At 38.2% G+C, this 27,207-nt stretch overlaps 1 protein-coding gene across 1 annotated transcript in view; it reads right to left on the bottom strand.

The window, feature by feature from the left end:
* Window positions 1-26,833, bottom strand: part of LOC138064690 (solute carrier organic anion transporter family member 4C1-like) — a 34,931-nt gene extending 8,098 nt beyond the window's left edge. Inside the window, exons 1-9 of the mRNA XM_068928441.1 lie at window positions 26,490-26,833; window positions 20,777-21,040; window positions 13,016-13,210; window positions 10,300-10,396; window positions 9,297-9,412; window positions 8,290-8,405; window positions 7,842-7,986; window positions 5,688-5,883; window positions 512-665 (exon numbers count right to left, since the gene is read on the bottom strand). Coding sequence (XP_068784542.1) covers window positions 512-665; window positions 5,688-5,883; window positions 7,842-7,986; window positions 8,290-8,405; window positions 9,297-9,412; window positions 10,300-10,396; window positions 13,016-13,210; window positions 20,777-21,040; window positions 26,490-26,715 — 1,509 coding nt within the window. The 5' untranslated portion in view covers window positions 26,716-26,833. The remainder of the gene's footprint in view (window positions 1-511; window positions 666-5,687; window positions 5,884-7,841; window positions 7,987-8,289; window positions 8,406-9,296; window positions 9,413-10,299; window positions 10,397-13,015; window positions 13,211-20,776; window positions 21,041-26,489) is intronic.
* Between the last annotated feature and the right edge of the window lie 374 nt (window positions 26,834-27,207).

Raw genomic sequence — 27,207 nt, 5'->3', positions numbered from 1 at the left:
AGGTACAGAAGAGGGGGTTTCAGTTCTGGGGAATCTGGATAATAACCAGCCACCTTCATGGCTTGCCAGGCCAATATCAAAGACAACTGGTATTCAAGGCTTACAAACTCACATAGGAACAGGTTGCCACACATAAAGCAAATGTTACATTATGCTTGAAGATCTAGGCAGGAACTGCAGTTCAATGTCAAGGCGGTTGCTCATTTCTACTTCTCTGACAGTCAATTCTATTTAAAGTAAATCCAAGTTTATGTATTTTCAGCATTAGAGTTTAGTAGAAATACACTTGCAACAAGACACTGCATAGCTGAAAGATATACCAACATTCATCCTACTGACAGATGTCTGCTTCAAAGTTCATAATAAGTTTTTCCTGTAGTAACTACCATGCAGACTAAGAAATACTGTGATTTGTTGTCTAAGAAAAAAAATTTTCCATGCATTTCCATTCATATTGTATGGATTTGAAACAGTGTCATCTACCCTCAGGGAAAAGCATACCATAAAATACCTTTTTCTTGTTGTTAAGAAGATGTGATGTGCATCCTGCAAAACAGGGAGAAAAATACTGGACTTCATCTCTGCCACAGACTGGGTAATACATGGAACGCAAACATTTGCAGTTAGCATTGCATGGTGCTGTTAAGTTATGTAGCATGCCTGTTCTGAAAGGTAAAAGTTAACAGGCTTTTAGTAAAGTAGTTTAAAAACAGTAGACATGCAAATAAGTAATGCAGAATTTATATGCTCATAAATCCCAAAATATTCAGTTCATGTGATTTATATACTTTAATGTCTGAAAATAAAGCCATACTCCTAATAGCTAGGAGTGTAGAGGGGGAATTCCCATTTATTCTAGGCCTGATTATTTGTACTCTATTATTATTCCCACAGATTTCTCCAATTTCCCTTCCAAATAAAACAAAGGAAAGAAATTCCACATCCCATCCCAGTTCTTTGGCATCATCTCCTCCCTCCCACACACATATACACTTGAATTCCTATAACTCACAATTCTAAAAAAATTACAACAAGATTTAAAGCTGTGTGTATTTGGTAATGTCTATTTTACTGATCAGATTCCAAGTTGTTTTTTGTTTTAGATTCAAGTCCAATTGCAAACCCATTGCATTTCTATTTTTTTAAACCTGCTGGGTAGACACCTGGACTGTTCCAGCACCAAGCAGACTGCAAACCACAAAATGCTGTGATAATGTCTTATCCCACCCAAAAAAACTTAAAGATTGTCTCAGCTGCTGAGAGACTAACTAATGGAGAACAGAGTTTAACTTGCATATTATAACTACTCAGTTTACATGTTTTAGTTCCAGTATAAGCCATAGTAAGCTTATATTTGAGGTAGTCTCATTATATTAGGAATATGAGAAGTCAGTTTGGGAAGTGGAAAGACCTCCTTAAGTCATGATTAAAAAGAAGAACACCCTTTAATTTTCTAGTAGTAGTATATGTGATAAGCAAAAACTTTACAGATTAAAAGTTCGCTTAACTGAAACTAGAATTTTGATACTGTCAACAGTTCAAATAATGTACTGCAATCTGAAAGTTCCAGATACATTATCTAGAATGTACACTTCTTCCAAGGAATCCAAGATGGTTATATATACACTAATAGTGAAAATAATTTAGCTAAGAATTAAGCTGATTACATATAGCACTCAAACTGCACATGGAATATTAGGGACAATATAAGTATCTATGCACTTGGTTTAGTCGTGGTATGACTGAACCCTATCAGGTTATGTTAGCTCATTCTTCAGAGGATCAAAGTTTGTCTGTTCTGGCTTAAAACACTTCAAGCACAGCAAAAGTATATGCACAGGTATTTGACTAATTACAGGTTTATTCAGATGCTAACAAGACATTGCACAAAGCACGTCAAGTTCTGCAGCTTTTATTCAACTAAAGAGCAACATTTGCTATCAGCTTACACCTGCAGATGTTGTCTCTTCCCCTGACCTCCAAAGAGGCACTTGAGACTTCAATTTTGTTCAGAGAAAAAATAGCTTAGTGTGCAAAGGTTCCTATGTTTTAACATAACTTTTCCAGAGCAGCTTAGTGAGGCCACACAGTGGTCTTAAAGTCTTATAGGTTGGGCATTTTGTCATTGGAAAGCAAAATGAAGAGTCTTTTAGACTTGTCAGAACCAGAGCTACAGAAACAGTCACTGCATTTCTATTCCTTCAAGTTTTCAAACATATGAGAAAAAAGAATTTGGCAAAAAGACTTCAAAGAACTGTTTAATAGATTACAGTAAACCCTATCCATTAGTCCTGCTTATGGACTACTTCAGTAATAAAACTCATTACAATAAGCACAGTACACATAGCTATTAGGAACAATATGCTTTTAACATAGTTGACCTCAGAGGTCTGAGGTCATTCTGTATGTCTGATACCAGAAGTAGATGGATACCGAAAGCTTTCTTACTGCCCTCAATCTTTCATCTTTTAGAAACAGAATGCTTGCCATGAACGCTTTTTTCAGAATCTCAAAAAACAGTGGGTTTGCCTTGATTTGCAGGTCAACTACCAAAGCATTCTTGTATTTTTTTTTTTCTAGAATCTAGTGCTTCATTTGTTCAATAATATAAGCAGGAGTCAGTCATTTGGCTGTTCTCCCATAAGCTTATGAATTGGGGTTTCTACTACATGTTTTAGTCACCTATTCCTTCACGCAAAGAAAATTCATGAGTGACACTATATTAGATCTCCTTTGATGCATGTCATGTGTCAGACCAACTACCCTCCAATAAGTAACAGCGAACTAGATAAAACTGAACAATTTCTGATAATGGATACAGAGTGCAGAGTTTTTCAGGACTGGTTAATTCCACATTGCTAGAGATAAAAGGTCATCAGCAACACTGGAACAGTTACAAGTAAATAACTGAAGTTATGCAGAGTTCTTAGCTTGTATTTAAGAAGTTCGCTTAAGGTAAGATAAAAGCGGTTCAGCTGTACCTTCTGAACCTTCAGCTGCTCATTATCACAGTACCTAGTACAGAACTAAGGCTAACTTCATATTCTGCTTCCTATATAGCCTCTCTGGTATTGTTATATTATAGATTCTTATTGAGTACGAGAATCTGTAATTTAAAATCAATGGTTACATCCTACTTTTCACAGCTGTAAGAAAAAAATGTCCAATATAGCCTTACAGCTAGCATTTTTCATACCCTGAAGTAGGGCCACATTTTAAGTGTCAAATGTCAATACTGGCCTTTGAATACACTACAACTTGCTGTATCAATTGACAAAGATTGAAATTTGAAAGAGCTGTAAACGAGGCTTTAATGATTTTTCCCAATCACTAATGTATTAAAATTGTTTTATTCATCTTGTATGCCATCTGGAAGACCAAAAACCAATGACTAAGCTTTCACAGACATCACATGACATTCACATGACATCAAGGCATTATACTTCTACTTTACCCCTAAACTTTGATCTGACCTTCCTGGGATCACTGAAACAATTTCTTTTATCACCTTAAAGTTTAGGCAAACAAGGTGACATATCCAACATGATTTTGTCATATATGTGCACAGCAGATCTTAGTAGGCAGTATGCTGTACAACTTCAATAAGACATGATCAGCATATAGCGCATCATAATGCATTCAGACATGTGTTACGCCAAATTAAGTAGATTGAACTTCAAATACAACTGCAACTGTTACAAGGAGCTGGAATTTTGACATCTAACCACTATCACTTTCAAGCCAGCTGAATTTGTCCTGTCAACTTAGTTACTTGCATCAGTGTTTCCACATTTAGCTAATGAGACCTGAAACATATCTTCTTGTCTTTCATGTCACTCTTAGCACTTGGCGGGAAAACTTAATGCTTGTCACTTACATTTACACTAAAGATATTCTCTTAAAGCACCTAGCAAGTTAGTATCCTTCATATTCTACGAGATTTGTGCACTTAATTGCCTTCACGAGTAAGATTTGATTTTCATACTTTCCCTCTATTGTTAGAGGATGTTCTCATTAAGTCAGTAAATAAAAAGTATGATAAATACCAAGTGAAAAAACCATAGCCATAGCTGTTGAATAGACATTTATCCGTAGAAGTACTCCCACTTTGCATTTGCTTCAGAAGCTACAAAACTTATTCCCACACCTCTGCCCCCCAATCTTCTGCATTTTCAGGGTGCACTTCATGCTATTTCATCTGTTGTATATACAAAGTGCAGAGATCTCCCCCATTCCAATGAGGTACAAATGCCTCCCTACATACCGGAGTATAACTTGCAGATTATACTCTTGTACAAGTATTACTGTGACCTAATGAAATATCAAGAAGTTATTTGCCCAGCTGCACAATGTATTGCTTATACTCATGATTTTAAATGGCAGTTAGCAGTCCCCAGGTGCCCTAGGTGCCCATCTATTTCAGTTATTTTGCACAACAGCATCTGGCTCTTTGGCAAACCCTCAAACAGTTGGAGTTGCCTCCAGCTCTCTTAATTCATGACAGAATAACTGACCACTTGAATTTTCAATTCTGGCAGAGCTAGCTTCCCTTCTTCCTCCTTCTGAAGATCAAATATATATATATCCTTTAAAGCAGTTTGAGAAATTAAACATTATAATCTTATGGTTTATTCCTTCATAAGACATGATCATACATTTTATACAACATACTGCCTATGTTGGTGACTTGATCACATACATTAGACATTAAGTTTTAAAACTTAACATCCTAGAACTCCATTCTCTAAAAAATGATTATTGTTGCAGAAATTTTTAAATCTTGCTTTATGTTTACTGTCACTTTTCTGAAAGTTTTTCCTATTGCTATCCTGATTTCCAGAATAAGTTTTGTTCATGGCAACAGGAAGAACATTCATCCTAGAATTCCGTTATTACCATTACTACAAAGATCTACAAATGATTCATAGACTACATTCTCATTGGAATGACAATAGTGTTCCTTAGGGGACTGAAAAACAGAACTTGTTTATAGAAGTCCCTCCTATACACATCAGCCAAAAATATTCAGAATCATGTTATTGCTAACCTAGGCTTAGACCGCATACTCCATTCTTCAGCTTGGGTCACTGTGAGCTATAATTTCCTTGCATTAAATTTCTGCATCTCACTTTCAGATATTAGACATTTTACCAAGATAAAATAAAGTCTCTTTGTGTAAGTGGATGGTAGATGCACTAGAACCTAACACTACAATAACACTTTTGTTTTTCTAGGGAAAGACTGCAATCACTTTGGAATCAATTTAAGTTGCAGTGTATCTCAGTGTTCTCATGACATTGTTGTGGATGGCATATTCCTCCCCAGGAATAAACTGCCCAGTTTGTCAGGCTTTGGTTATTTTAACACAACATGAAATATGCACTATTCTTATATACATAAATTAACCCTAGTCAATACCACAGCTATCACACCTAGAAAGGTTACAGAAGTTTTTTGTTGTTAAGCAGTATCAGCCTGTTCAGAACATTTTAGACTAATAAAAATGTAACTATATGTAGTTTGCTATAATGAAGAGTCAAAGAACAAGGTTGAGTTGCATAAAATAGTTGAATTTTCATACATCAAGGTAAAGTGATATGAGTTTTTAAAGAGTTTGTATTTTGTGAAGTAGCTTATGTATTTTAAACATTAACACCGAGCCCAAGAGTGCATTAAAATATATTTACCCATTATATGTTTCAGAGACACCTGCGAATGGTTCATTCCCACATTTAGCAAATAAAAATACTGTGTTTAATAGTAGTGCCACTGAACAAGTGCCTATCATGAACTTGATTATGCTTTTGCAATCCATTTTGCACTTGGAAACCAAGAAGCCACTTATGATTTGGCCTAGTGCTGCTGCTGGAATTAATACAAGTCCTAGAGGAAAACAAGACACCAGCAATTACACAAAAATGCAAGACAATTAGTGAAGCAATTTAGAGTGCAATTTCATGTTATGCAAATCACAGCAGTTTCCTGTTTCTTAAGATGCAATACCTGCGATGTCATTTTAAAACCATCCCACCTGAATCTGTCACCATGAGTAATTATTTCACTGAAAGTGATTTCTTCTACCCTTACATTATCTTTAGCCTCTTCAGAAGTACAGCTTAACAGCTTGACTTACAGTTGTACAAAACTAAACTTCAAAGCAGTGAATCCAAATTGCTTAGAAGTACACTGCTATACTGGGCAAAAATCTCTGAACACCTGTAGGCTGTTTTATGAAGCTTCAAAGTGCTATCTCAGTGCTTCCCAATATTTTCACAGGTCTGTCCTTTATTATACACTTATGCTGCAAGCTTCCTATAAGGCAACATAATCCCTGTTGTACAATTATATAGCACAAGATACAATGAAGCATCTACAGAAGATTAGTTTAAGTTGCTGAGCTAGATGGGCCAGTTTTACCATCATTTATGTTGTCCATAACAGTGCAAAGAGAATAAGTCATGAAGATATTGGTGAGTAACTGAGTATTTTTCTATGGCTAATCCACAATACAACCTAGAAGTGATCAGTTTAACTTGCACTGAGACAACTAGTTTTAGAGATAGTTGAGGTACGGTGGCAGAACTGGTGGAGTAACAGACCACAGAACCCTGTAGTAAAGGGTGATTTAGACAGTTAACATTGCCTTTGAAAATACTCAGAGTAGCTAGTTCAACATTAGGTCAGGCACAGTCAGCCATCTTTCAACATTATTGTAGGCATTTCCTCCTGAAAGTTGCGCATTTGATTAACACCGCCAATATTTCCAATTCCTATTAAAGAAATTAAGACAAGCTGGAATGGGCAGGACAGAAGGAACAGAATTTTCTACTTTATTGTAGATTACTGTTTAAAAACCTGACCATGTATTTCAATGTGTTTTTATACAGAACTTGCAGGTTGATGCTTTTTTTTTTTTAAAAAGACAATGATGTCTGAGTAGCAGTAGTACTAATTTTCTAGTATTACCCAGGGGAATAAGTTATTCAGAAAGTCCCAAGCACATTTTTGTCACAGCAAGAGCACTTCAATTAGTATATGCTTACACTGCAGCACTATAGAGCTGAGAAGTAACTTGGCAAGACATGTTTCAAAGTGCTAAGTCTGCCATCTTGCAAGCATCTGTTGGCCTATCCACCTTTATCTGGCTGCTGTTCTTCAAGAGAAATTGTGTCAAGTCATCATGTGTTCCCACCTAGTGCAGCTTCTCCATTAGATTCATATTGGTTTTCCAATACTCCGCTTCCCATAACCTTTCCTCGTTCCACCTATTCCTATTATCTGATAGGTACACATAGTAAATGACAACGCATCAACTACAAAAGCAGTTACACAATCATTTCAGAACATATCCCAGTTAGGCAGTTATTTTATTAGATGTTAACCCACTGTAATGCTACAGTAGGATTGAAGGAAAAGGTCAGCTCAACCTCTTACTTGTAGTAAGCAGTGCTTTTTTCTTCAGCTGCTCTTCATCTCATTTCCTTTAGTAGAAATGAAGGCTTAGTTCTCCTTCAGCTGATTTTAATTAAGGAAAATTAAATGCTACTCACCCAAAACAAGAAGGGTACAAACTATGGTTTCAGCAGCCCACAGAATTCTCATTTTGCTCTGAATGTTAGTACCTAGTCTATTGAACCTACAGACAACTGGTAGATTTGCACCCTTCATGCATCAGGGTTTTCTTCGGACAGATGAGAACTGCTTAAAAAGAAACTGCATTTCTGTAGTTTTCATATAAATACCTCCACAAAGGTGTCTCAGACAAGAAGTGCAAGATAGCCAATATTCACTCTGCTATATTAATAAGGTGTTCAGTACAATGTAATTAAAAACCACATTACCTCCTAGAGTTGCCGAAAAACTTGATGTCTGTCCAAACTGATTTTCTATAAACTTTGGTAAAAATGTGGCAAAGCCTGTGGCAACTAAAGCTTCTGAAGAACTTGCTATTATTAGACTCATGAGCACAGGATTCTTCAACAGTATCTATGAGGAAAAAATTAGTGTAACACTCAGGAAATTATCTCATTGTAAAATCATGTAAACTAGAAGTCACTATATTCGAAAGCAGACCCTTTCATGATGAACTTCATTAACATGCTTTTCTTGCTTTAAAAGTCTTAAGCATCAACTGAATGAAGTAGCACACGTTAAAGATTCTCAGCAGTACTGAAAACTTGTCATGCATGACAAGAAAAGCAATTACCTTTCTAAATACTCATGTAAAACTCAAATCTCAAGATTCTCAGAATAAATTGGTTATGCACAGTAAATTCCAGATTTTCTTACCATGAGCGCCATAGGAAAGTCTTTAAAACTTTTTCCAATGTTCTTGATTTCAACAAGTGCCTCACTTCCATCATTATGGGTCTCAGAGATTTTTTCAGCTTGTATTTTTGCTGTGCCTACAAAAGGAAATATTTTTGGACAATAAGAACACTGTTCAATGTATTCAAACATCTTAAATATTGATAAATATCACAATAAAGGTTTCTCTTCCTTGGGAAGCCCAGCTCAAGCATTGCAATTCTTGAATGTCTTCTTGATACAGATCAATAATTTACTCGTGTGGAAAGAAAAGTTTGGCTGAAAGCATCATGCTTCCCTTTGAAATCTTTGGCTGTGAGAAGAGAAGATGCTATTAGAAACACTTAAGAATTTCAGACTAACCTGAAGCCCATTCAGTATTTTTATAGCCCTCCCACTCTTTCTAGTTTCTTATTTCATTGCTCCCTGTCCTCCATCATTTCTCCTTCCAGACAAGCAGCATAGGTTTCTTTAAATGCTCTTCTGAGGATACTCCTAGATAGCAGCTGCCTGAACAAAAAGGCCAAAAGTATATTTAAAGTATTCTTTGGAAGATTGCTCTAGGACACCGCGATTCATACTTGATTATTCCACCCATAAAGGCAATGGGGTCAAAGACAACAATCTGAGATTTAAGTCGAGGATCTAGGAATTGCCATTAGGATTCTTGATGGGTAACTTAGTTTTAAATACAGCCGTGGGAGCTTAGCTGCAAGCATCTTTCAAAAATGTTGACCATTAGTTTCTATGCTCTACCTGTTTCCAGTCCTACCCAACATCTTTCTTTCAAGACTTTCCCTCTGCCTTATTTCCCAATTGTTCTAAAGGCTGCATATTAGAAACAAGGTACTTATGATCATGTTTTAACCCAAAACATAACCAAATGAGGAACAGAACCAGAGAAGAATCATTCGAAGTCCAACATTCTATAACCCACACATATAAACAAGTATCCCTTCCAAAGTAATCTAGTATTATTAAATATTTACCTGGCAGGTGTTTTGGAAAGCATGAAAAAGGTATTATCAGAAGCCAAATTGCAAAAAAGCATGCAAGAAATGCTATCCACCATGCTCCAAGCCAACGTGGGTCATCTTGATCCATCCTTGTAAAAACATGTTTTTACAAGATTAGGTTTAGCAGTTACGAACTCAAAAAATCAGCAACTTCAGACATCAGTAAGTTCTGTTACACTAGATGTGCCCAAAAGCCTTGGGATACTGTTATTTTCTTCTCCTCGTTTTCTGCATGTACTATATTGGTTTGTTTCTTTGCTTGAATAGGATCAAGTATACTGATCAGATCTATTACACTCTACCAAATACAGCTTTCATCCTTTACTAATCACATTCAGTCTGATTTGAAGGCTACTCTTTGGCCTTGAATTCAGAATACTGTAGCATTAAAACACAAAGCTGTTTTTAAAAAGAATCTTCATAATCAATGAGTTATATGAAAGCAAATATAGTACCTCAGAAGAATGCTATTGCACTGATCTGAAGTCACTAAAATATAGGAAATGAACAAGCGTATAATCAAGCCGAAGGTTTAAATACTGTTACAATTCATAATATCATTTTGAAGAGTGGACTGTTACTCAGCTGACAGATCTTCTAGCAAACTGCCCCAGCAGGAAAGTGATATCCTACTGCTTACATCCTACCTCAACAAAACCTTTCACACATGATATCAATAGACAATTAAAACAGCTAAAGGAGTGATTAACCAAAAGACATTTTTGTTTATCAGCTTTAAAATAATATCTCCAAAAGCTAAAACTAACTATTTGCACAACAGAACTTTAAAGGGAGTGGCTATTCACTACATCTTACTAGCTAGAAGCCCTTGTTTAACTTAACAAGTTGCTTTACAAGTTTAAAAAAAAAAAATCAGTATTTTCCAAGCAAATGCTATCATGGAGAAAAGCTTAAGAATTTAATAATGATTATTCAAAAAAGAAAATAGAAAGCAAAAGACTAAATGTTGTCTTGCCTTTCTGGAATCTGGATATCAATATAAATATTAAGTAGCTGCCCTCCTAAGACATAACCAACAGCAGGACCCAGCAGTGACATGGCATAGCCAATTCCTAGAAGGGAAAATATATATATCAAGCTTTGCCATACACCTTCAAAGCTTTATTTCAATGAATTTGTAAATAAACTTAACATCAAATGGTTTCTGTAATTCAGCCTGTTCTTTCAGTGTCATTATTTAGCCTACAGTGTGCAGAAGACAAAAATATGCACTTGTGCCAATTTACTTGAAAATTGGCAGCTCATTAAACCTGCCTTTTCTCAGAGGCTCAACACAATAAAAAACCTCTCTGACAGCATCTTTATACATTATTTGTTTGCCTTTAGCATGCATCTTGGGCCTACAATCACAAGCTACCTTGTGAAAAGTTTCTGAAGAGCATCAGTTGTCAACAGTACATGAACGTAATCTTCAAGAACCTAAAGATTTATTTTGAGTTTTAAGTTGATTTTTAGATCTGTCAAGACCAGAAGCTAAGGTTTTGTCAAAACTGTTGACAGCAGTAATATCTGCCACTTGAAGTTTTGTAGAAACCTGAATCAGATACCTCAATTTAACTGGTACAAGCCTTAACACAGAGCCAGGGCTCCTAACCGCTGTTAAAAGCGTTGAAGACCAAGTGGCAGATGCAGCCAAGTCCTATGAAAAAGCCCTCTTTGCTCCATCCACTATCTTTCACCTCAGTAAAAAGTTTTCTTAATTCCACAAGAGTCACTCTGGCCTATCAGCCAGATGTTTGTGGTACATTAGTACATTAGCACTATTAGCAAGAGCGGTGTCTCTGCAGATAAAGGCTGGCAACTAATAGTAACTAGAGCTAAGTAACTAATGAGACAGGCATCCTCACTGCTGATACTCTACAATCCTCTCTGGGCTGAAGAATCTAAATTTCTGATTTATTTCCAACATGCCTGTTTCCTAAATATTCAACATTTCAATCTCTTTAATCAGCAAGAAGAAAACAGAAAAGAATACCAAAGTACCAGTAAATGAAAATAAATACTGAGTTGACAGTAGCCCAGGCTCTCCTCTATTTTGGAAATGCTAACACATTCATAGGACCACTCAGAGATAAGTTCACGTTCATCTTACAGAACTTCAAACTTAGCTTAGAAGGCACTTATGCCCTCCTACAGACCACTCAATTTATATCACCCTTTGGAACTGCTTAGCTGTTCACTGGCTTTAGATTTAGATGCTTCAGTTCAGTAAGAGTAAGACAGTTCCCTTCAGAAGAGAAAGGGCCTACTGACTTATGAGTGGCAAGCATATATTCTAAGTTATTTGCAGATATTAGCAAAAACCTCTGTTTCTTCTGCTGTCTTGCACAGGTCATCTTCCATCAGGCAGGAAGGCAACACAACTTATTTTAGTTTCTCAGTACGTTGCATGAAGACTAGAGAAAAGTTATAGGCTTAATGTAGCTACCTAATCTTTCAGCATAATTCCCTTCTATTTTTGTTACATCAGGAAGAAGTAACACACTGTTCTAAATTTGGCAGTAGCCTGAAGACTGTACTAGCATTGTAGTTCTTTGTATTGGTCAGTCATGTTTTAAGTCAACACTATCTTCCTGAGTTTGCAGGCTGTTGCTTGATACCCTTAATTATGCAGGTGGCCCTAGGTCTCCTCTATATATTTCACTAGCCTCAGAAGAAGTTCAAGAAACTCCTCTCCAGATAAAGAAACAGCAAAAATAAAAGCAGTCTTTGTTATTTGAGATAAACCAGTTGCTCATGCTGTATCTATTGGCATTGAATAAAGTGCCTTGCCTGGAACTCTTACACAAGAATTGCACGCAAGTAGGGACAGAACTGACCTTAATTAGATTAAAATAGTGACTTAAAAAGAAATTAAAAGAATCCAGGAATCCAAGATGCTTTAGTTGCCTACTGCAAGTTATCAGTGCAATTAACAATTTTATCAGCACAGGCTGAATAGTGAAGTGCTGAATAGCTTCATAACCATAGAAGGTACTTAGACTGCATTAAATTAGGCAGCAAAAGTGCACATAGCTCAGAGTGCTGACTGAAAAGATTAAGACCACAAGAATTAATATTCTATAGCTTTCTAGCAGCCCACAATAAAATACAAACTTATTCTCCATGTTTCTATGCAATCCCTTAACCTTCATTTAAGGAAATACACTTCCAATACTTCCTCCTTAAGTGCCAAATTTATATATGACTAGAGAACTGCATAGATCATGTGATACACAGGAGTGCCCCTGCACTGAGGGAACAACATACCATTAGAAGGGAACTATATAAAATAATTAAAAGATACAGTAAGGTGTGGCTACTGAGCTGATACACAGTCATTTTCAACACCTGTGACAACAGAAAACAAATTTTGCTATTCTGTCATCTACAGGCAGGCTACACTGACCAATTAGTTGTTCATGTTCAGTTACTGACACAAAGAAACAGCATGTAAATCAGGTGTACAAACTGTCCTTTTTGTGCTCAGTCAAATAGCTATTGAAAAGACTGGACACTTAGAGCAGACTGTCAGGTTCTGTGCAAGTTAGGTATTACTGAACCACTTTACGCACACAAGCGAGCAATGAAGAAAGATTAATTTAGAACTCACTCCATAAAAGCATTTGTAAGATGTTGTAGTACATGATCAATACAGCCAATACATCATAGCCAGTTTTAAAAGAATTTACCTATATAAAGGGAAGACTTGTGTTTTGGGACACTGTCATCGATAAAAGCTGTCCCCAAAGTGTATAGTGGGGTTCCTCCAACTCCCAGCAGCAGCTGGGCCAGAATAAAGACATACAGGTAGTTGGAAAGTGTAGACTTTGTGCTGGCACTGCAAGTAACGTTAGCAGAGTTTCCTCCTGGAATTTGACATGTATCTGAAAGAAAGAAACAACAAGACTTTAAAATTCAGTTACCCAACTCATCACATTCCAATTAAGGTAACACATACGCTGAAAGCTAAACTACACACAGTACTGATGTTGCTAGACTCCCATTTTAATCTTCAGCCCTACTACTAATCTTCTACATGACAGCCCTATGACTGTGACCGACCAATAACCCCTACAATGGGAGAAGGCTCAGAGGGCAAGGTGCTCCATGAAGTTCAGGGATAGTGTAGGATCCAGCTCGTTAACCATAGCTTTTGCACAGAGAACTGACTTTATCACAACGGGGACTGGAGGGTGACCTTTGTTTTACATGAGCAGCCATATCCGTTAATTGGACCAGGTGTAAATGTTTCTTCCTCAAGATAGCCAGACCAACATGGGGGAGGTGTATGTGTGGTTCAGCCCAACAGAGTATAAAACTCGAACTACCACCAAAGGAATTTCAAAGAGAGCTTGAGCTGGCTTCAAGCCACGCATTCCTTCCCAGTGAGATTGGGGACACCCAGCATCGTGACAGTGAGCATATTATAGAGACTGGTAATGGAATTCACACTGGTATTGTGATTGAACTGTATATTGCAATTGCTATATTTTGCTAAGTTTATACACTTGTATTGTGATTTCAGTACATTGCTTTAGCTCTCTGCTAAATCAAAAATCCCACGTAACAAACTCTCTCAAGTAAGCTTTAATGTTAAACATTACACTCCCCGTGCGTGGAATATCTGAAAGAACCTGCTCAGAGAGTGCTGGACTCTGACAATGACATAATATTACCCCCAAGGAAATATTATCATGGCTTGGTTTTTGTTTCTTTACTAAGCACAGAAAGATGGATGAAATAACATATTAAAATCATTTCAAGTATTGAAAGTATTATTGACTAAATGTATGCAGAAACATGCAAATAGTTATAAAGCAGTTAATGAATACCTCTAGGTAACAGACGCTAGCTTGTTCTTGTACCTTATAATGATTCTGAGGAACACTAAATCTCCATTCTTAAAGGAAAAAGACTAGTAGGCTGAAGGACAGGAAGAAAGCTGGACTGTTGGAGAAGAAATTGTAGTTGTCAGAGTCCTAGGCAAAAGTAACTCCTTCCCTTTTATATCCTGTTTTGAAAAAAGTCTCTCCCTATTAATAAAACTAGCTCTCACAGAGCACACTAATATCTCCAGAATGAGAAACTAATGTAATGTCCCTGCATTTGTTCTTAAATAAAAGCAGGAAGCAGAGGTGGAACAGGTTAAAGTTGTGCCTACCCCTGTTATTTTTGGCACTATGAGGAGGGAAGGGAAAGGAGGAAGTGAGGACAGGGAGTCTGCTTTCCCTTCTCCTTCCTCTGGGTATCGCGGCACTTTTAGTGCAGTCCCAAGAGATAGGACCAAAAGGAAAAAATAAGCATGGCTCTTCCCACACTTCTCCACAGAAGAGTACACAACCCTGAGAAAGAAAACACACATCAGTTCGGAGGGAACAATCCATACTGAGCAATTACATGAAAACTATCTCCAGTTTCAGATACAGTAGATTGATCAATCCTCACTACTTCGCCACATAATTACTACATTGTTTTTTCCTCAGATCCTTTCACTTAAGTGAAAGGTGTTCTCAAAGGTGTTCTGCAATGTAAATAAAGCACATGCTCACACATGCTTTGGGCTCATAGGAGGTAGGACAAGGAAGAGTTTGGCATATAGCAAGTATTTCAACAGAAGTTTACACTGAAATTACCCAAAACACATTCAGATTTTTATTATGCCTTTCTGTGGCAGTGACAGCACAGCACCACAGCTGAAGTGTCACGTAGTACACAACAGGTGATTCAGTGCTATTGTACAGAAACCAGCAACAGAGAGATGTGAATACACCACTGAGAGGAGTCAATAACATTTTTCTTCCTTTCGTCTTGGCAATAACCTGCATTTTAATGCTACACTATGGTCACATTGGGGACATTCTATTATGAATTATTACTCAAAAATTAAAATTCTTAGAGCATATTTTCCATTTAATGTTAAATCTTTTTTAAAAAATATTCCTCCCTTCTGCAGGAAGCGATTTGAAGCCTTACATCAGGTTAACTTCATATTTGCATGCACAGCATGTAAAGCTCTTGATGACAGGGAGACATCATGTCATACAATAGTTATTCATTCAACAGCACCGATTGTATAGACTATATCTGCACTTATAGGTTAATATCCAAAAGTTACTAGGCAAATCTAAATCAGCATTCAGCCGATTGCTTTAGTGCAGTATACAAATGCTATCTTTCTCATTAAAGGACCTACAGCAGAAAAATCAGTAATACAGAGCAAGAAAATACCCTGAATTAAGTTAAACAAGATATAGCTTAGTTTGAAATCTAGATATTGTAATGGCAATCAAATTCTATTAGAGTTTAAGAACCTCTCCCCACCATGTTTCTGTTCATGTCAATCTAATGATCTAAAAACCTGTGTCATTATGTTACTGATTATAGCCTCTCTCCATCAGTCTTCCAGCTCTTCAATTTAGATGCCCTTAAATAATTATCCTGATACTGAGAGAAAGCTATCACACTAGTCTGTTTTCAGAACCACATAGTCAGGTCTCTAACTACAAAGAGAAGAGAACCACCAACATGCACTGCAAGGCTTTAATACAATTATAATCCTTTCATTCACATCACCTAAGACTCTAAAAGCCTCAATATAAACACATTTGCAGAGGGATATCATATACACCTTATAGTCCGTTTCAAGAAATATTTTGGAAACAAAGAACATAAGGTACCAATGAAACTGAGATTAGTTAAAGACAGCATCGCACAGAACTATCAAATGATAGTTTACTCTCTACCTCAGCTATTAATGTCACACACACCCCCTCCCCTCACCTTTCTTGTGCCAGCTCATGGTTTTGAATAGTTAAGCAGACTGGAAAAGTGACCCAGGTTAAATCTAACCTGGATTAGTTTCACAAGCCTGTTTGCCATAGTCCTAACAACTGTGGAGAGAGGGCACTGGCTTTCACATGATCATGAAGCCTAAACTGAGATAAACCAAGCTTCAGGAAAAGTTTTTAGCTGGCTTACCACCTTTTTAAGGCCTTTTCTCCAAAAACCTGTTTTCCCTTCTCAGAGAAGGTTAGATTTATATTTTGAAGAGCAGAAAAGCTATTTTTATTGCAATACCACCCAATGGAATAAGTCATAACAAACCTTCATTCATGTTTTAATCTTGATATACCCACCTGAATTCAAGTTATGTAAAGGCTAAAGAATTTCCAAAGATCTAATGCAACATCTTAGCCAAAGCATAAGCAACTGTGCGATGCTTCAGCAATAACATTACTTAGAAGTAAGACATATTAAGAGTAGCTTTAACTACATTAAAATTATAGCCAGTGGCATTTGGGTTTTGCAGGGGAGGGGAGGAAAGGGCTGTGAGGAGCAGGACAGAAAGAACAACTCGGTTTCTATTCCCGTTTAGAGTTAAAGATCTGCCTGCCCCGTCTTTGAAAGACTTCAGTGAGCATGCTGAATAAAGACTAAGAATTCTTATTTTCTGAAGGTAGATGTTCTGTAGTAGTGGAACATCTAAATGGATTAGAGAAACACACCAAGTGGAGCAGAGAACAGCAGCACTGTAAGTTATCTGACAAGTCAGATAGTCTCTTTAGGGAGCAAAGTCAATAGAAAACATGCAGTCAGACTGCTTGCATAAGACAGAACACAGTCAAATTAGAGGCTTACATCACACCTTCCTACCTCCTCCATGCCCTATTAAAAAAATGCTTGTACATCACCATTAGTACCCAAATGCCACAGTTTAATTGACCTCACCACATTCTAGAAAGAAGGGGGAATCAATTATTGCCCTTAGAAGACTCACCAACTCTCAAACACTGAATGTCTTCCCCATAGCCACACCACTTCCAGAACAGAGAAGTGACTCAAGTCATTCTTCCTTTCCTCAAAGGACACAACATGCATTTCAACTCAAATGGCTAAGGCTGGTTACTAATGTACAAAGGTACGTACACAGTATAAAAAAAGACATCACACAAGTCATATTACTAAAACAAGCTCCTGGAGTAATTCAGGTTGGTAGAGACATCAGGAGGTCATCTAGTCCAACTTCCTAATCCAAGCAGTGTCAACACTGAATTTAGACCAGATTACTCAAGGCTTCACCCAGCTGGATCTTGAAAACTCCCAAGGATAGAAATTGCATAATCTCTCTGGGTATCCTGTTCCAATAGTTGATTGTCCTCACAGTGTCAAGTGAAGATCTACACTTTGCCTTTGTTCAGATGGTCATCTTGTACAAATTTAAATGTTTCAATAACATTTCATATTCAATTAAATTAAGAGTACATTGCTCATAACATCACTCCTGCTGCAGTTTATACAGCCCCCTGTACTACCTCTGAAAAATCAAATATAGAGTGGTTTCATCATGGAACCCACTAGATGGAGCTCCTGTTTAGACTACAAATATTAGAGCCAGCTCAGATGCTGAACACGCCAGGTAACCTAAACAAGTCACAGCATCAAACAGTGATTACATCTAAGCTACATTTGAGTGTGAAGTCTTTCAGAGAGTTCAGACAAGACATAAGTGTTTGCTGTGGCTAAAGCTATTTGTAAGCTGGTAGTCTATTGGTTAGCTACTCTGGTCAGGTACTCTACTAGGAAGAGTAATTCCTTTTTACAGAGCATAATAGTCTCATAAATAATTCTGTAGGGTACCACGTGTATATACTTAAAAGCACATGAACATCTTAAGGCATAAGAGTAAGTTCTAGTCTCCAGGATAAGGCCTACAGTCATCCTAGATGCATTTTGTATTCTAGTTTACTGATTGTCCTGGCAGCTATACTAAATACTGCTTTGAACTACACTTCAAAGTCATGCTTCAAGTGAAACTCTCACTGTATTTACTTATTTATTCACACAGTTAACAACTGAACAGAGATAACCAAGGAACCAACTAGGAAGCATTCAAAAACAGATAAGGTGGTGGACTTTAGAATAAAGTGCCAAGCAGATCTTTACCAAAAAGTAGGACTGTGGAATTAAGTTGCTATTCCAAATAAAAAGTTCACTCCAAATACATAAAAATTTGGTAGATGACTACTCACCCAAGCAAATAAGCAGCAAGTTTTTTTGGTGCAGTGCTATTAAACCATACAACTAAATGCATAGGTAAGATGCTCCATCAGAGCTAGCTATATCAGATATTCTACAGGATCATGTACTGTGGTTGACTTCACTGTTAAAGGGTGCCATTGCACAGCACACAGATCTACAGAGTCTGCCACAGTCCATAGATTCCCTGCACCAGCAAGGGCATGCTGTAATTATTTTACTTTGACAGTGCTCATTTTCAGCCAGCTTAAATCCTTAAACCTGTTCACGACACAGTCACAGCACGAGTATGTGAATTACACTAGTCAAAACTACATCAGGAATTCAGTCTGCTTATAGTGCCACAGAAAAGAAAGCATGAGTTCAATTTAAAACTTTCCACAGCTTCTGTATTTCAAAAAGTCTGTGGACCACAGCTCTAATATATTAAGTCTCTGCTGTTAGAAGCTGTAAGTATTGATAAAAAGGGAACAGTTTCTTTGAGATCTTCCCCCCAACATCAGTTTTGCTTGATATCAGTTGCAGTAGTCGTGTCTCCCTCCAAACAACCTCACACTGTCAGCACCTTGCTTCCATACAAACAGAACAAACAGATCAGATCTTTCTCTAGACTCAGTTCAGCTTCCCTTCCAGACTGGTAACTCTACTCAAACACTTTATGGTCAGCTGAGATGTTATCACATTTAGAGTCAGATACAGTTTATGTACCTACCCCTTCCCCAAAACAATCTGCTTAAAGTTTAAATTTCAGTTGAAAGCTCTACAACTACCTTTCCTGCACCTTTCCTAGGTATTCAAAAGAGTAGAATATGACCTCATGCACCACCTACCTGGTTGTGCCAGGAATATATTGTTTATTTTTCTTGTTCATGTAGAACAGCATAAATCTGACTACAGGTTGTTGTGGTAGAAATGTATTATAATCCAATTAGAAGAAATCTCCTTTTGCTACCATAACAAAGATCCATAAAACACGCTGATTACATATGTGGGCACATGAATGAGCACATTAATGCAAGTAACCTGATGTCTGTCAAAACCATACTCTTACCAGGAAAAGAGACATTAGAATTCTCCAAAATTATTATAAATACTTTCAATGAGCTTTGGGTGTAACTAGCTGCTTATTAAACTCAACTCTTTCCACTGCTTCTGTGAAGTGAGGATCAGACAACTAGCAAGAAATCCCATACAGGAAGAACACGACATGCCAATTAGAATATCAGTTCTGTTGATTGAATGGCTTTGTGTAGACTTTACCTACAGACCAAAGATGTAAGAATTTTCACTGTGTTGGGTGCAGGAATCATCATACTGAAACTGGTATTGTAGAGTAATGGGACTGTAATACAGCCAGGAGCAAGTAAGCTTCTGCTTCTCTGCTGTGGGTTAACAAGGAAGCATCTGCTCAGAGCCTCCAAACAATGAAGATCTTTTCTTCTGGCCTCCTTCAGTTAAAAGTTCAATTAACTTCTGCCTCTGCTCCTCATCCAATAAATGAAGATCTATAGCTTATTTAACTAATGGTCCCTGTGTGGACAGCACATGGAAGTATATGATGTGATTAGTACTTGAAATAAAACTATTTAAGTCATCAACAACTAGAACCTTTCAGATTGCTTAATTGTTTGTTGATTGTTTTTTTAGTGAGCACTCTAATATGATTAGTCACTGAGGGCATAAACCTGCTTAAGCATTGCAACAACAATTAACATGATCCTGAAAGATTAAGCCACTCTACTTCTAAGATATGTGGATGTGTACTTATTAGTTAGAGGTGTGCCACTAAATAGATGCAAGTATTCGACATCAAGCACGTTCCACTTAGCAAAGCTTTGTTTTATGAGGACAGAGAGGTAAATTATTTTTGTTTCCTCTTTAAAACTTGTGGGTTTCTTTGAACTAATCAACAATTTAGAGGAACTTACTGAAACTTGTTAGATAATTACTCAACATGCCTTTAAAGTAGACAATAGTCCCAAACCCAGGAGACCTACAGTATGCAACACAGCCTTTCAACAAAAGGCCACAGTAGTTCCAGCAACTTTTCTTGAACACTTATTCTACATCATTGACCTCACTTGCATTCTTATTCACAAGGAAACACCAGACCATTTTTCATTCAAAGTGAACTTTGATTGCATTCATCAACACAAGCCAAAAGGCATTTTACTTAAATATTTCTCATGAACAAGAGCTGATATCAACACTGAGATCTTTTCTGGAAAAAAAATTCAGCATGCAGAGAGTCCTCTCTTGAACTTAGATTTCACAGAATCATCTGATTTCAGTTTTAGAGATACTATCCCATTTTAAAAACTGAAAAATATTAACTATGTTGTACCAAATTAACAGAGTTGCACCAACTAGCTACAAAGATATTTTTATCATTTTCAAAACAAAAATAACCTTACCTTCAAGTTTAGATCCATACTGATATTTTCCACTACTGAAGTGTGGTAAGGAAAATATAAGTGAGCCCAATCCTAGCATAAATGCTGAAAAAGCAAGCCACCGTGGCTTGTGCCCTCTTTCGCCAAAGAAAGATACGAACAGTGACAATATACAGAAAGCAATGTCATAGCTTGCAGAGATCAAGCCAGTGAGGGAACTGTTCAACTCATAACGCTTCTCAATTGTAGAAATACTGATGTTAACCAGGCCGTTTACCACAATACCTATAAGAGAAAAAAAAATAGTCAAGCAAGGTACTTAATTTGATAAAGATGCAAAAGTAACTTACCATTGTGTGATGGAAGGGTTAAAATAAATATACTTAAAGTGATACATGTAAAGGTATTTATTAGCTTTAAAATCCAGGTATACAGTAGATTGATACAGTGCTGACTTAGAACAGCAACACTGCAAAGGACCTAGTCAAATCTGTTCTCCCCTGCAGACACTAAACACTTATCAAGTATTAAGCTAGCAAAATGCCATGCCCCAAACTGTTACTGAATTATTAAGGTTCCAGATTCAGTCTGAAGCAGAGACATTTGTAACAGTGCATTACAGTGTCATAAGTTACTACATAAGTCAACAGGAAATTAGTCAAGACTACTACAGTAAACATGAGAAAGCAAGCTAAACTAAAGCAAGTTACTTAACAAGACATGGCTTTCAAATAGATATTGTTAAAAAATGCCATCCTTCCCACCTCCCTTTTTAATAATACCTGTCAAGAAGGGACAATAAAAAAGGCTTTAATAGGCACAGATCCCTGTAACAGCAAAAAGTGAAAAGCTATTTAAAAATACTTTTCAATCATTTATCAGAGTAGCTGAGGTGATTAACTGGCAAAAGTTCACAATGAACTTTAAAATCCTCTGATGCAAGTGTATCAGGCAAGACGTGGGGAAAAAAAGGCCCATACAAGCTGCTCTACTTAAGCAGAGTCAGAAATGAACATCAAAAAACAGAACTCAAAGCAGGTGTCAGCCAGCTACAGTCTCCAGTGTATACTTACTCACACTGGCCATTTTCACAGAATGGCTGGATATTCCTGTTGTGTTTTCTGCTTGAATGTGGGACACCAAGTAGCTAAATCCTCATAATTTTACTTGTAACAGAATCCTATTTTGGGACTGTTAAAGTGAGATGAATAGCCATACCTTATAACATTCTTAGAGAACCTCATTATAGTCATAGTAAGCTATGGAAGAGAGTCAGAAAGTCTTGAAGTCACAGTCATAAGTAAGAGTTCTGGAACCTCATGACTGACGCACGAATAGCACTGATGCTAATTAGGATTGTCTCATGGTATTTTAAGAATTCACATTTTTCCATCCATCTTTTAGCAGTGAAGAAATAAAATTGAGAAAACTAATATCTATGCAACTCTGAATTCAGTAGCAAGACACCCAAGGAGGGTGTCAAATTTTGAAATGAAGCTATACATTTCATATAAGAAAGTGATCCCTTTAAAAATAATTTTAGTTACTCAATACTATTGTACTATTATTACAGGAATATTTTAAGACGACTTATTCTTCCCTTGTTTTCATGTTTAGTAATTCACCTCCATCAGTTCAACTACTCATGAAGTCTGTGATCATAAACTTGCTTCCTTCAGGAAACATTTTTCTTACTTATCAGGTATAATTAAGACTGTCACACATTCATCCTGTAGGAAAGACGCATCAAGTACAGATTTGTAGGTGGACACCTGTATACAAGGCCATATGGGGAAAATCACCCAGTCTCTCTCATGACACAGGCCCTTCAGTTAGCCTTTCCATCTCTAAAATTCACAGATGGCATTCTATACGGTTATTCCAAGAAAGACAGCACAGAAGGATACCAGAGATAGCAAAGGATTAAAGTTAGTTTTCAACCAGACTTGCCCTCTGCAAAAGTGAAACTACACAAGGCTGAACTTCAATACATCTGCTTAGAGCACACTACAAAATAGAAATATTGCTCCAAATCTGTGATTGACCAGTTTTCTTATCAGAAGAATCCCCACCATGAGTAAACACTTCAGCTTTCTAGAAGGAAGCAGCTCCTGCTGTGCTCATTCCCCAAAATCCCTACCATACCCTTTTTATTCAGGATGACAATTTCACCCATCTGTTAGTCTGACCACCACATTTAAGTTCATATGGGACTAAAAAAAGCATTCAGATGTTTCCATTGCCACCATTTGAAATTTAAAAAAGCTGCCAAAGGTATAAAGGAGCAGTAACCACAAAGAACAATACTGGCAAGAAGGAATGAACAAACAAGATTTTCCATTTGCACAACACTTCAAACATTGCTAAGGTCTCTGAACATTTGTATGAAGTAGGTGAGCTTCTCAGCAGGTTTATTACAGAATTATAAGACATTGTCTTTTGCCTGCAGTTTTTTGTCACCTTTAATATACATCCTAAAAGCCATAAAACTCTGCAATTCAATTTGATCAGATAATTAAATTGCATTTGTAAAAATTTAAACATGATGAGTGGCAGGACAATTTCTCCAGCAGCATCATCTTGTAAACAGTCACTAAAGTTTCTTCAAGAAAGATGGAACCTGGTTGATCTTAGCGCTATATCATCTGAAAAACAAAATTCTACAAGGACATCTCAGTACTTAAATATTAGTACAGAAATCACATTTCAGCTATTCTCATCCAACACATAAGTGTCCTGCCACATATGTTAGAAAGCCAAAAAAATCCAGATTAAACTTCATTTTCTCTCTTTCATTAAAGAGCATGAAGTTTTTTCTTCATTTAACATAACAGGTTTTGAGCTTTTTTAAAAAAGCTCAAGCAGTAGTTTGCAGACATCCAGCTGGAAAACAACCAATAAAGAACCCTTCTGGTAACCAGTCTAATCTGGTTATAAAACATTAGTGTCACCCAAAGTTTTCAGCTAGAATACTTTCTTCAGCATTCCTCAATTCATTTGCAAATATATTGCCAAAACAACCTGATAAGTTATCTCAAAAACTGGTTTTGTTGTTTTATTTAATAGAAATATTACTGACATGAGGAATAAACAGCCCTTCTTACATTCAAAATATTAGATAACTTTTACCTTCTTTGCATCTATAGCTAGGAACTGCAGCATATCCAATTACTGCATTACAAGAGGCAATCATACATTTGTGCAACTCAAGTGCCATACAGAATCAGGTATTAGTCATGTAATCATGTTCTTCCACACAGAAGTGTTTTCTATTCTAGAAATACAGGTTTCACCTGTTCTTGAAAGAGACAAAAATGAAGAGTTAAGTTTCACTTCGACCCTTCTGAAAAGTGGAAATACAGGGAAATCAGCTGCTAATGACAGCAATAGGCTCTTTCACAGGGCAGTTGGACAGTAACCTAATGAATGCATTCCTTTAGTTAGGCAATTATATATATGTTTATATACATAATTTATATAAATATATATGTACCAGCTCACTGGAGATACCCACCTATTGTACTCATTCAGTATTTAAAGTGTCTAGCATGTGTATGCCAACATTCAGACATTAATCCATGTTAAGAATTAATTTTATGGTTCTTCAGTGCCAGAAATGTACTTTCAGAGGTACAATAGCACTCTGAAAAAAAAAAAATCACACAGGCATATTTTATCCTCCTCAGTGATGGTTTCTGTGACATGGAGGGTAAATGAAATACTTGAACCCAAAACTAGAGTACAGCAGTTGATAACCTACCCACACACAAAACTACTACGATTTTGAAGTTATCTTGACTCTGAGTTAGGTTAGCTACACAGACCTCAAGTCTGGCATACATCTATGCTTAGGCAACAGAACCAAGACCTGGACTAGCTACATAATAATGAGCTACACCCATAGCATCCTATAAGGACAAAGATCCTTATGATACAAAAATATTTTTATGATTGGGAACCTGTCCCTAGTACCACTAAGAGAAATTAAGCGGTATTAAAATCATTATTCAACCAGACAATCAGCACAAACTGGATATTAATAAATATTGCTACAGCAAGTTCAGAAGTGCTGGAAATACCAAAGAATCTGTCTAGTGTAACATAATCTAAGACCCTTCACTTTCAAACTCAGGATATTCAGTTTCCTATCCCTGTTCCTAAGCTAGGGAACATACATGCATGATTTTAAAGTCGTCTAGAACTCAGTTGCCATTGAGGTCAGTTATGTATGAAATTCTTCCACCTCTCCTTTTCTTGCTATGTTAGAGAAAATAAAATTGAGCTACTGCAAGGTAACTGCAACAGCAGTCACCTCCTGGTCTTACCAGCTATAGTGTGACCTTTCAGACACAAGGAAGGAAGAACAGCTTCCACCCAAAAACCGTATAGACACTGTCACAGAAGCTTTTTTTTTAAACCCAAAACACATGTTCTAACAAAGGCTCAGATTTTAAACAGGTTGAACTCAAGAGTTTGAGCAAACACACATTAAGAAACATCGATTCTTTTAAGGATTTTCTAAGCAACATAAGTAATCAGATCCTTCTGGGTTTTAAAGACTTCCAACTCAGTTCTCTTAAGAACACCCTAATCATCTCAATCTGGTGGCAGGCAGGAACTCAGCCACCCAGGTCCCATGTCTTAGATATAGGCTACTTTTTATTTTAGTAGAGAATATTTTTCTGTATTCTCCCCCCTCTCCACAGCAGTCTCATTCCTTCTTTATGTGGAACAAGGATGAGCTTCAAAGCCTGACCACTTCTCAGGAAACACAGCTTTCTTTTCTAGCTAGTCTAATAAAGTTGAAGGGCTCTGAATACTAATCAATTAGCTCTGTCCAAAGCAGAAAAATCTAAAGTAAGCTTTAAAAACCTCAAGTTCATACACTTAATACATTAATACATCCTTTCCCTTCCCCCATTATTATTATTTTCTAAACCTATGGCTAACCAAGGCCATAACAAATCTAGTTACAGGAGACAAAAATAAGAATATCTGAAGCCAAACAGCAGAAGTTAAGAGCAAACTAAGCTTACATGTTCCTCCCAGTTTCTGCTTTAACTTACTGCTTAGTAAGAACTCAGCAGACAGTGCTGCCGTTGGTTAAGTAGTAGAAAGATGGTTCCACCAGGATCCATAGAACAAAACCAGAAATTTTTAAAAGCCAGCTTCATTTCCCTAAGTCTCACCTGACCATGCCAAGGTATTTTTTCTAAACTTGGAATGCAGATAACAGAGACATGACTGGAGAATCTAACATGTATTCTGAGTTTATATCATACACATTTTATTCCTCAGTTTGTATGTTTCAAGCTATGAAACATATGCAGAACATTATGGCACCGTGAGTGACCGGGAAGCAGCGTAGACACGGGTATGAAACACACAGGGCTGATGGCTCCATGGACATAACCAGAGTTCGAAGAGGCAGGAAACAATAAAGGGAAGAGAATGAACAAGGACTCCGCAGAGACTTACACTCCGTCAACAGCTCCCTCATCTAAGGCACCCAAGTTTTTTGCCTCCCCTGGTGAAGCCGCTGTCACTTGGCAGCAACAGCACCCGCCAGCTTGCAGGCTCCCGCCTCACCTGCCCTGCTCAGACCTGCTCCTCCCGCCCCCGGCCTTGCCCAGCCCGGGCCCGGCCGGACCCCCCCCGCAGCCTGCCCCCCAGCCCCGGGACGGGGGGGAAGCCTTGCCCTGGCGGCAGCTCCCCGGCCGCGGGACGGGCTTACCTTGGAAGATAGCCAGGAGGCTGTAGGCAGCCAGGTAGCCCTCGGGGTTGTTGCAGAGCTGCAGAGCCTTAGGGGCGCAGCGGCCCCACCCGCAGGGCCCCTCCTCGGCCCCCGGCGGCGGTGATGGCGGAGCGGCGACGGCACCGGCCGGGCTCACCCCGCGCTGGCGGCCGAGGTCCGGGCTGGGGGGCTCAAACACCGGGTTCTCGATGCCGCCACCCTTCATGGCGCCACGAGGCCACTGCCCAGCACCGGCTAGAAACAGCGCCGAGCGTAGCGCTCCTCTAAATACCGACCGGGCGGGGCAGCCCCAACGGGCGCAGGTGGCGGCACCTCTCCCCTCCTCCTCCTCCTCCTCCCCGCCCCCGGCGGCGGCGGCGGGCGCCCCGAGGCCGCCCCCTGCCGTCCGCCCCTGCGCCGCGGGTGCCGGCCGCGGGCGCTGCCTAAGGCGGGGCGGGGAGGGGGGTCCGTAACGGCAGGCAGGGCGCAGCGTGGGTCACGGTCGGAGGGCGGTTGGCGTGGGGTGGGCTGGGGTTTTGCTTCAAGTTCACGTGTCAGGATGAAGTTCTTCTTTACGCTTCAGTCAGTTCGTGACTTCGGGAAGCGTGTCGGTGGTGTAAGCGGCGTCGAGGGGCAGAGGAACAGCAGGCTCCGGGCCGGCGAGGCTGCGCTTCCAGCCTGGTGGCTGATGGAGAGCTACAGCCGCCGAAGGTGGTCA

This window comes from Struthio camelus, chromosome Z (genome assembly GCF_040807025.1).
Source record: "Struthio camelus isolate bStrCam1 chromosome Z, bStrCam1.hap1, whole genome shotgun sequence".
In the NCBI taxonomy this organism is placed as follows: domain Eukaryota; kingdom Metazoa; phylum Chordata; class Aves; order Struthioniformes; family Struthionidae; genus Struthio; species Struthio camelus.
Note: the sequence above shows the minus strand (reverse complement) of the source record. Positions and strands in the feature narration are given on the sequence as shown.